The sequence below is a fragment of the Sitophilus oryzae genome, unplaced genomic scaffold (assembly GCF_002938485.1).
Source record: "Sitophilus oryzae breed Bouriz unplaced genomic scaffold, Soryzae_2.0 scaffold_857_pilon_pilon, whole genome shotgun sequence".
NCBI classification, from domain to species: domain Eukaryota; kingdom Metazoa; phylum Arthropoda; class Insecta; order Coleoptera; family Curculionidae; genus Sitophilus; species Sitophilus oryzae.
The window spans coordinates 1820378-1832751 of record NW_022147480.1 but is presented as its reverse complement, the minus strand read 5'-3'; the positions used below and the strand labels follow the sequence as shown (position 1 = coordinate 1832751).

At 31.0% G+C, this 12374-nt stretch overlaps 1 protein-coding gene across 5 annotated transcripts in view; it reads left to right on the top strand.

Moving 5' to 3' along the window:
* Nucleotides 1-12374, top strand: part of LOC115889918 (gamma-aminobutyric acid receptor subunit beta-like) — a 98129-nt gene that overhangs the window by 78493 nt on the left and 7262 nt on the right. For all 5 annotated transcript variants that reach the window (XM_030910013.1, XM_030910009.1, XM_030910011.1 and 2 more), the window contains exon 8: nt 11158-11295. In XM_030910013.1, the coding sequence (XP_030765873.1) occupies nt 11158-11295 (138 nt within the window). The remainder of the gene's footprint in view (nt 1-11157; nt 11296-12374) is intronic.

Genomic DNA, 12374 nt, shown 5'->3' with positions numbered 1-12374 from the left:
GCATTTCTCTCACTCCGACTTAATAAGATCCCTATGCGATTTACTTCCACACATGTAAATACAGACCCAAAAGGAAGAGTTGCCAGCACGGTATACAGGGTGGTCCAAACTGTATTCCGGAAACTTCGGTAGCATATTCTGCAGACAAATATAAGTTACAAAGTTCCTATAAATGTATGTTCTGAAATGCTTAGTTTCGGAGATACAGGGTGTAGAGAAGTTTCATTTTTATTTCGATTCTTTCTAAATAAATTCTGAAGTAACGTCAATATTTGGATGAAAATTGGTATATAGGAGTGTTTTGACATGAGAAATTTGATTTCGATGTCAATATGACTCCTATTTGTAGGGAGCTCCACCTACATGTGTTTTAATTGTTTTGAAGAGTAATAACTTTTTGTCCGTACTTGTATAAAACTACTTAGTGAAAAAATGTACATCTCCATGACTTTTTACGTAAAAAATGTCTCTTAGTAAAAATCGCTACGAGCAACCGTTTTCAAGATATTTAGAAGGGAAATAGCCAATACATGTCATTATTGACAAAAAATAAACACGTTGAGTAGATAGTTATTTGACTCAAATAATAAATTTGGGAAATTTTCATTTTTTTAAATTAGTCATAAATTTTTCTGCCAAAAAAATGATGATAAAACAGTTTCTGTGTAACGTTTGGCACAAAAACATTTCAAATTTATGATTTTAGCCTAATAACTATATTTAGTCAACATATTTAATTTAAGTCAATTATGACAGGTATTGATAATTTCGATTCCAAATATCTCGAGAACCATTACTCGTAGCAATTTTTACGAAAGGACATTTTTCACGTAAAAAACGTCGTAAATGTATATTTTTTTACTCATTACTTTTATACAGGTACGGACAAAAAGTTATTACTCTTCAAACCCGTTAAAAAATTTGTAGGTGGCGCCCTCTACAAGTAGGAGTCATATTGATATCGAAATCGAATTTCTCATGTCAAAAAACTCCCAAACACCAATTTCCATCCAAATATTGACGTTACTTCAGAAATTATTTGGAAAAAATCGAAATAAAAATGAAATATCTTCGCCCTGTACTTATTTACGTACGAACTTTTTTACTTATTTTTATCTGCGGAATATGCTGCCGAAGTTTCCGGAATACAGTTCGGATCACCCTGTACATTGTATATTGTTCTAGCATTTTTGCTTTTACTTACTACTAGCCAAAAGAAATTAGGATACATCAATTTGACTTACCTACGTGTCTTAGTAGCTTATCTGATGTTTTATTATTAAATAATTATTACGACTTATCTATTTTTATTAGAAATTCATATTTTTATAATAATTTTAATAACTATTAACATTTATTGACAACGTAAAAGAAATACTGTAAAATCTATAACCTATATTATAATTTTACACATTTTAAATAAATTTAGAACGGTACTGATCAACCGAAGTCAGCCATATTAGGTACCCATCGCGCTCCACCAAGTTTTTCGGTATGCTCCTTCCTTAATCTTTTTATTCAAAGGCCGCAATCGAAAAAATAACCACAAATGTATTTTAAAACAAGAAAAACAGTACGTTTACGTAGTTCGTGAGCCGATTGAAAAACACTCGACACGAGCCTCGTCACACCTCTCTGCTAGAAACGAAAAAAAATCGAAAAAAAAAAATTTGCGAGCCCGGCCCTGGACCTGGAACTGTGACAAAATGGCCGCCGGACTCAACAATCGAAAATTTTCTGCGTTTTCGATCCCAGCGCGCCGACTGCCCGGCGCACCACAGTACTATCACGCATGCGTATTTTTATTTTCTTTCGTTCAGTACTTAGAGATGGTCTATGTCTCGATTTGGCTTTTCCTCCCTCTTCTTGGGTATATTTTTGAATTTTATTTGTCTGGTATCGGGTATTCGAAGTAAACATAGACGCACATTATGATTATTTTATTTTATTTGAGGAAAATAGCTCAGAGAATATATACAGGGTGTTTCTTCTTAAAGAAATGCATATATTTCAACTGGTAGTATATACCTTTCCTATATAATATTACTGCAATCTGTAAGGTCTATTGTATTGGTCACTTTTCTATGTCTGCTCTTTAGTCTCCTATCCCAGTACCCTGTACCACTTAGTGCAGGTTCTTGATAGAATGGGAGCAGTGTTTCTCCAGTTCTAACCCTGTTTTTTCAAATAGAATGTTTTGATTCAGATCCAGGACTTCGAAGTGACATATTGTGTGCTGTTTCAGGATATTTATTGCAGAGTGTTCAGCAAAAAATTCCTTAATACAGGTTGAGATGGTTCAAGTAACACTTATCCTGTCAAGAGATCTATTGTTATGCGCACTTTAACTCTGCTGGGCATTAAAATCCCTTTTTGGTTATAAAATTAGGTACTTTGATTAAGGCCTGTGCTCCTGTCTGTTTCTGCAGTGGATGGTCTGCTTTTTCCTAATACTACTACTATCCCCTGGCTCTAGACCAAGATAGGATCCCGAGATATTTGCTAGTATATATCTTAAAACACATTTTTTAAATGTTTCTCTATATTTTAAAAAACTTTAGAGAAATGTTGCAGTCTCTGTTAGAAATTTAGTTGTAATGTAGTGTGCAATTTACAAAGGTCCTTCTCGTTGGTCAAAAAAATGTTGTCCCCCAAGTGCACCTTTTAATTTATAGAATAAAATGAAATCGCTGGTATCTAAATCTGACAAATATGGAGGATGATCTGGAAATTTAAATGGTAACTTCAGATTTTTTTTCATGTGTGCATTGACATTTAGAATCATAAAAATAAAAACAAGTGGCTGCTTTTAACATATGGGCAATTGTATTTACAAACTTAAATAACTCACCTAGTTTGGTTTATCTAAGAAGCACCCTGTATACTATATTATGTTTATTTTTAAACGATAAACATAATATTTCTCTTACCATTATAAGTTGTATACAAGTTTATGAACTGTTGAATGGTATGTAACTAATAATATAAATAATATTTGATTGTCTATTTAACTGATATTAAAAAAATATTTTAAAAATTTGATTGAGCGAGTCTTAAATAAGTGCAAATATTTTAGGGGTGTTATATTTCGACCCCAGGAACACGACTATGGGGTTATTTTTTCGCAAAAAAGTGTACTTTCTTTTAAATTTGCCTATATACGTTAGAAAACTTTTTAAAACTGCCTGTTCACCGCAAATTTTCCCACGGTATAATTTTTTAACCTCGGATATTACCATTGTTACGGCTTTACTTTATGGTTACGGCACTAAAAAGGATATAAAAAAATACAGAAAAAATTCGGTGGCTCTCAAAATTTTTGGAAAATAAATCATTTTTTTAATTTTTCAACTTGAATAACTCAGCTATTTTGGACTTATTTGAAAAACGGTAAAGAGAAAATATGTTTCTTTTATCTAGATTTACCAGCTCTGAAAATAATTGCGCTTATTTAAGACTCACCCTGTATAAATCAACTATGAATTATTTTAAATATATATATACATAGTGATAACATATCTTTAAGCATAAGGTAATATTTTTGTCTATATTTTTTCAAAAAAAAAATCAAATAAACGAAACCAGATTTGAAAAAGTTCAAAAATATATTTACACTGTGCACCTGCATGGGACACTAATCCACACAGCGAGGTATTGAGAAAATAATAATAATTCCAAAAAAATCCGATTATTTTTTTAAAACCTCTGAAAAAAATGTATTTAATCCGGTACTGGGTAGAAAAAATCGAGGCCAGATTCATTTTTAATCGCCTATTATTCTCTTTTGCCAACTTCGCTTGTTCCACAGGCTTATAGCTTTAATCCCGCTTTCTGTATTTTCCTTTTTTAAGTGTTTTCCCCCATTTTAGAAGTGTTTTCGTTATCGTTATCGAACATAACCGACATGTATATGACTCCAATTTCTTTGTATTTTTTTTCTTTTTTTTATTCGTACAGTGTTAGCATTATATTTTATCCCACTGTTAACAGGTTTTATTTTTTTTTCTTTAAATAGACCATTATTAAAAAAAATTAGTATAAAATTTTGGGAGATCAATATATTTTTTTAAATGCACATTTTCCTAATGTATGATATAGTATTGAAATAAAAAAAATATATGCTTATCTTAATAGAGTAAAAAAAATATAAAATAATTTTTATTGAAAACGACGTTATTTTATATAGGGTTCGGCAATAGTGCGTCGGGCATCTGAAGGTCTTAAAATAAAAAACTTGAAAATTTTGTTTAAGTACAAACCTAAAGTATGTACGAGGATGTATTTCGACAGGGTGGCCCAAAAATCTATGAGTGGATCGAGATTATTTTTTTTAAATGGAACACCCTGTATGTTACTTCATTATCGGCTTCCTTTCAGATTATTTTATATAATCCTAAAATATATTTCGATAATTTCAGAGATATTAATGACTAAATAAAAAATATATATTTTACAACCTTTCTTAAAAAAAATATTACAAGTACAGGAACTGTCCTGAAATCAAAACTATATTAGGTATTTACTTTACATGGTCTATACTTACATTGCTATAAATATGGTAACTTTAAATCATACAGGGTATTTAAAAAAAACCGCGAAACTAAATTATTTTTTTAAGAATGGCTGAACATATATATATTTTTTTTATTTATTTATTAATATCTCTGAAACTATCGAAATATATTTACTCATATCTTAGAATTATGTATATTATATCTTAGGATTATGCAATATTATACACACATGTTCCGTTTAAAAAAATCATCCTGATCCACTTGCACTTTTTTCAACCACCCTGTAGAAGTTAAACAATTCGCAAGTTTTTTACTCGTAGCTACAGATGCCCGACACACTATTGTCGGACCCTGTATATAAAATTATATGGGAAATGTCATCAATCGTCATTTCCAAGCCAACTGGATGCAGTTTTTTTTTCGATCACCCGTTATATAATTTATATCAGTATTAACTGTCACATTTGACAGCGAATGCTATTTATGCTAATAGGCTAATATTAAAATCCCTACATTTTTTTTAATGAATAAAAATATCTCAAAAAATGAATAAAAAATTAAGACCTACTAAACAAATTTGAAACAAAATAATATAACGCTAACATAGTCCAATACATTTTTATTTTATATTTTGTTTTTTTATAAATTTTAGACGTTTTATTTCACAAAAATCGCGGTAGACATATGTGAAGGTCTCTTCTAGAATCGAAAACACAGACAAAACTAGAGCGTTACACTAGTTCCTCAGGTGTAATACGGAAACTGACGTCATGAATATTTATCAAAAAAGATACGGGCGTATGTAGCATGTCTGGGGTGTTGCATAAAACACGAATTCCCGCCGAATATACGAGTGTGATACGTGGTAATGATATGTCAAAGTCGCGAGATAAAATACGAGTCTAGAAGAGGCCCTCTAAGAACCTTTGGTACGCCTGTAGTCACCTCCAAATAAATAAGCTTTGACGCCCAGCTTTTCTAGAAAGTAATCGAATGAATTTTTTGGTGTATTTTTTCTGGAAAAAGTTTTATAATTATATTTTTTAAAATACCGAATAAAAAGACTAATTTTTTTGAGAAAAATGTTAAATTAATTAATTAATAATGTGTCTCCAATTCAATTTTAAAAATTAAGAATAAAAGTTTTCTGCTTTTTGAATGAATACTTGTGTGACCTTAAAGAAAGAGCTAATAAAAAAAGCATTTTGTTTTTTTATTTATCAAGTCTAAAATTTTGAGTTGCTTTATCAAACATTAATTTTTAAACCTAGTTAATATTATTTAACAAAAAAATACCGCTAATATGATATTGAAATAGCTAGATATACAATCACTTTTATATATTTTTATGTCAATCTTAAATTTAAGATTTCTAATGAGCTATTTTCAGATACTTGTTTACATTTTACACTTTTTTAAAAACAATATATTTAAAAAAATAGTTTATTATTCTATAATTGAGAGTGTTTCTTAATGTGTAATCAAATTTTGAGACAAAATTCATTATGAAAGTCTTTTTGATCATACTAAGAGCACAGAAAGAAAATATACACCGATAAATTCATATATTGTCATGTTTATGCTATAACTAAAATATACTAATGATTTCAGTAATGTAATTCTCAATTTTTATTTTTGTTACTGTTTTTGGTTTTAGATTTAAATTAACTTTTATGGCCAAATTTTAATTTACAAATTATCCCAAAATGTGCAGTAAATTCAATAAATTCTTTTTTTTATTGTCCCTACTGGAATCTACAGTATACCATGTTATATTCAAAACGTAAACAAAATAGAGCTAATGGTCCCCATAGATTAACGTACTTTTTTGGCAGTGTTACACGACAGGTGAAACTGTCAAGTAAAATGGTCTGTCTGTGGCCGAAAACCTATCATGCTTTGCTGTCATAAAAAATATCCTTGCGGACTAAGTCGGCTTGTGTACGTGGCTGTACATTTAAAAACGATGATTTTTCCTATATTTCTGTCTTCTAGATAATAATTTGGAGATATCCATATTTTACTTATCGATCATTTTTGGTGCATAGAAAAATTGGTTATTTTACTGTGAAATATTTAGTAAATATATTAATAAATTATATTTTACGGTAACTGAGCTTATGTATCCCAAAAAATTTATACAAATGTATCAATATTTTGAAAGAAACATTATTTTTATTTCTATAATTTATTAAAATTTTCTAACATTTTATTTTTACTTAGTATACTAGAAAAATTAAAATGTCTAAAGACATAAATAGCATTTATAGAGTATCAGTTATAAACTGTATATTATAATTAATTAAATCTGTCATAGTAAAATCAACAAAATATGTACAAGCCAAAAATGAAGACAAGTATCTCAACCTTATAATAATTTGTTATTGACTAAAAATACAGAAACAGAGCTGATACTAAAAAATGTTCATCTTTTTTGAAACTATGGCATATTTATCTCACAGAGGTATATTTATGACAGAAAAGCACGGCAAGTTTTTAACAACAGAGTAGACGTTTTAAAAGTCAGTCAGAAAAGTTGATAGATATGTATGTAGTCTTAGATTAAATATAGAAAAGATACAGCACAATATCTGGTTTAATACGCACGCAAGATCTGCATGACAAACAGTTGTTGTTTGTTTATCGAAATACACCTTCTTATATTGTGATGATATTGTCCTGAAATGCTGTATCTTTTTATATATTTTATCTAAGGCACAGCCCGTTTAGTACCAGCCAGTCACCTTAAAAAAATGTGTCAAGAATGTTATGACTCTAGCTTTTCATTAACAGTAAGAAAAGAATAGACACCCTTAAGCTTCATTCACAACCTCGAAATTAGTGAAGATTAAATTAGCGAATTCAATTATACTTTATACTTAAGAAATTATAATCACTTACGGTGTTAAAAAAATCAAATTAAAATTAATAGAATATTCTAGCAAAATCTTCCGGTAGTCAGATGTATCCATAGAGAAAGCTAATAATTAGCTTAAAAAACAATAATGTTCTTGTTTTTAACTATACAATTTCTTTTTTTTTCAAACGTCACAAAAGTATCAATTTTTGCGACGTGATTGACAATATAATAAAGTCATTTTAACGCCTAGGCATAAAAGTAAAACACTTTTACGCCCAAGCATAAAAATATGAAAATATATTATTAAGCTGACATAAAGTGTCAAATTCAAAGAGCGTAACCATAGTTTCTCGATATATAATTACATACAAGGTATGACTTATAAATCTTTTTTCTATTATTTGGAACGTTTGAAATTGTTTAAAAAATTATTTACGGTGTTTGAAAAAAAAATAGCATGTTCTATTCGGAGTAAAAATGACTTTCTGTGCCTCAGCTGTATGTCAAACGAACAGCCTCGCCCCAAAAAGTGACATTTTTACTCCTAATAAAACAATATACTATTGGCAGATGATAATATCTAAGGCCAAAATAACATTACTCGCAAATTGTGAAGAAATTAGTAAATAAAAGTTAAAAGATTGTTAACTTTTTCTACTAATTGAAAAATACAACCACTAATTTTAACGTTCTGAACACTTCCATTGAAATTCGAGGAACACACTTCTACGCTAATTGAGTTCACTAATTTTTTCCACTAATTTTGAGGTTTTTAATGCAGCTTTAAACTATGGAGAGTAGAGCTAAGGAGAATCATCTCATATGGGACTTTGTTTGAGGTTAAGTGGTCACCTAAAAGAAGGGGACAATAGAGATTCAAACAATGGCCAGGGTAGCGCTAATAATCAATAAAATTCGAACTTTTGCTACAGCAGCGCCATCTTAAATGTCAATTTTCTATATACAAAGATAATTTTTCTTACCTCTAACTCAAGAACGGTAAACTAATAGGATTGTTCATCCTCATAAGACGTACGTTCGCCTCTTCCCGCGCTTCAGCGGACAGTTGTGACGTCATTGTAGTCCTTGTCATGATAGTGTGTATTATTAGTTGCCTATGGTAAACTTATAAAAATAACAGCTGAGAAATTTTGTGTTAATTATTTTGTCAATTTTAAATGTGAAAAAGTTGTTTTTAAAGTTTTTAGAGCTATAGACTGTATAAACAAGTTCATTTTGTGTTGTGGATTGTGACAAAGTGCTTACTAAGTGCCTACGATATTGTTTATTAATTATTTTAAAGCAAAATATCGAAGTACTCTAAAAAGAATGCCTGCAAAAGGTGATGTTGGGAACTGCTGTTCTTAAAAATGCATTATCCGAGTATTTAATACGATTTATACAGTAAATTTTCTATACTGCATACATATAAGGTGTTTAAATAAATAAACTAAATAATGAACGTTTTGCATCCGGCAACCAATAATGCACGTGTGTGTATTATTGGTTGCCGGATAAGGACTAATAACCATGACAAGGACTACAATGACGTCACAAAGCGAGGAGTTTTCGCATGCACCTGGCAGACACTTTTGGCTGAATGAGCAGTCCTATTAGGTTAACTGTTCTTGCCTGTAACTCTCTATACTTTAAAGATGATTGGTACTGAATGGGCTCGATCTCTGATCTATGGTGACCAATAATATTGAGGTCAGTTAAACGCGTCCTATATGTTTAGAGGTGGCATAAGGGCTGTAAATGAGGTGATAGCTTTGTTTGTTTTGGTGGCCGGGATAGTCGGCTACACGATGAAAGACATTCGCTACAAGTGGCACACGGGACTGACCAGCGTGGGCATAAGCAAGGAGGTGGAGCTGCCGCAGTTCAGGGTGCTGGGCCACCGGCAAAGGCAGAAGGTCATTTCGTTGACGACAGGTAAACAGCAGTTTTGACGGCGAGAGTTGCTGTGACGGTATTTTTTAAACAAAAAGGTCGATACTGAGTCAAATTGAATTTGGAATTTACAGATTTATACATATTTGCCTCAAGGTAGGTTGACACGATCAAAGTGTGCTTAAACGATAGTGTGTATTATTATGCTGCTATACCAGGTGCGTCTCAAAAGTGGATCACCCCCTATAACTTTTTTATTTTTTCAGATAAAAAAACGAGATTTCGCATGTTAATATATGATATAAATTAGGATTGATTGACGTATTCAATTCTTTTTGGCCACTTCCTGTTTTACCGGAAATGACTACAACTTTCCATTTTTAAAGGGCACCTTCGATATTTTTTTACTTTATTCGATAGAAAATGACTTTCTGAAAATCTGAATCGAATGACATATCGTATGTCAACCTTTGACATTTTCGCTTAAAACAAAACTGAATTTTAAATTTCAATCTAGAGTACCATGGCTGTGTTAAAAACACTAATTTTTAATCAATGAGCCTTGGAAAAATAGATTTGACCGTGTAATGTTGTTCGTGTCTTGTCCTGGCCGGTTTAAAAATGCCCAAATCTTATTTTTAATCATATTTCAATTTTTTCAAAGGGAACGAGTTTGGCTCATTAGTATATTTGGAAAAAGCATATTTTTACGAATAATTTGGTACCATACACTTGGTATTCCGTGTCAAATTGTTGTTATAAATTGCATGTTGCAATTTCAAATAAACCATATTCGAAAATGTCAAAAGTTGACATACGATATGTCATTCTATTCAGAATGTCATTTTCTATCGGATAAAGTAACAAAATACAGAATGTGCCATTTAAAAATCAAAAGTTGTAGTGATTTCCGGTGAAACAGGAAGTGACCAAAAACAATTTAATACGTCAATCATTCCTAATTTATGTCATATACTAATATACCAAATCTCTATATTTTACCTGAAAAAATAAAAAAGTTATAGGGGTGAGCCTCTTTTGAGACGCACCCGCATTTTTGTAACGAGCGTATGCTATCGCAAGATACGTTAAGCCGAAACTACCCGAAATAATGCGAACATTGATTTAATATCGAGCGTGCTTTATCGCATTTGTCATGCATTCCTAGACGCTCGATATAATATGCGTTGCGACAAAGTTTTCTATTTTGTTTTCACATTGTTTGTGTACGCTGATGTAATAAGATAAGAAAATACTAAAAAAATAATTAATCATATAATTACCTATGACTAACCAATGAATTAACACCCTCCAAATAACTACGCCAACCAACCCGCCCAACGCTCGATATGAAAAGGAGTTCGGCTCAACTTGTCTTGCGATAGCGTACGCTCGTTACGAAAAGGCCACCCGATATTCTCGATTTTTGTATTTATGGATTTTTGAAAAAGGAAAGACATCGTGTACAAAAAAATTATGTAAAAACTTAAAGGCTTCAATTATTCTAACTATATCACACAAATAATACTTGAAAATATACTTTATCATAAATATCAGTATCCCTTTTTGCTTAAAATATATCAACACAAAAATACAAAATAAAAAAATCTAAATACTACTTTGGATAAAATGCTTTAAAGTGAAACATAAAACACTATAATCCTATGTAGCACCACACCCCACAACAAACCTACAGATCATATCGGCCGCAGTTGCCAAGCTTCTTCAATTATCTTTATTTTTGTTTTCTTTTCACGCACTTGTAATATCTTCGTTGCACATTTGACCCGATCTGTGAGACGTTGACAAGTTTTTTGTTGTGTGTTCGTTTTACGTTGTTTTGTTTGGCAACAATGTTGTTTGGCACACGTGTGTGGCTTGTGATTGCAGTCGGTTACACCATGCGAGACATCCGATATAAATGGAACGAAGGACCAAACTCAGTGGGCGTGTCCAACGAGGTGTCCTTGCCTCAGTTCAAGGTGCTCGGACACCGGCAAAGAGCCATGGAGATATCCCTGACCACAGGTATTTCTTTTTCCACCGCAGATCTGGCCCTAGCTGATAAGATTTTAGTTACTTAACCTCGACGAATTGATAGATTAAAAGTTCGATGGATGTAATCATCGGCACTTGTTAATTGTTTTCTTTATGAAAGATACCGATTTTTTGCTTTGTTTAAGAGCACCGGTTTGTTGTATTTAGCTTATATGTTGTGTTTCACATCAAAAATTACTGAGCTTCATATAAGTATTTTTTCGCAATGTGAAATAATAGAAATAAAATTTTCAGATTTGTAAAAATTGAAAATAATAAGAAACCAGTTCAGAATTATTTAAAAATTAGATTAAAAGGAAATATACAGGGTGGTCTTTACTGTATTCCGGAAACTTTAGCAGCATATTCTGCAGATAAAAATAAGTAAAAAGTTCGTATAAATGTATGTCCGAAAATGCTTAGTTTCGGAGATACAGGGTGTAGAAATTTCATTTTTATTTCGATTTTTTCCAAATAATTTACGAAGTAACGTCAATATTTGGGTGAAAATTGGTGTCTAGGAGTTTTTTGACATGAGAAATTCGATTTCGATGCCAATATGACTCCTACTTGTAGAGGGCGCCACTTACATATTTTTTAACTGGTTTGAAGAGTAATAACTTTTCATCCGTACCTGTATAAAACTACTGAGTAAAAAAATAACCATTTATGACGTTTTCTACGTAAAAAAGGTCTCTTTGTAAAAATCGCTATGAATAATGGTTCTCGAGATATTTGGAATCGAAATTATCCATACGTATCATCATTGACATAAATTTAAACATGTTAACTACTAAATAATAATTATTAGACTGAAATCAAAAATTTGAAATGTTTTTGTACCAAAAATTCAACAAAAACTGTTTCATCATCATTTTTTCGCAGAAAAATTTATGATTAATTTAAAAAAATAAAAATTTCCCAAATTTATTATTTCAGTCAAATAACTATATCTATACTCAACGTTGTTTATTTTTTGTCAAAAATGACATGTATTGACTATTTCCAATCTAAATATCTCCAGAACGGTTGCTCGTAGCGATTTTTACCAAGAGATATTTTTTACGTAA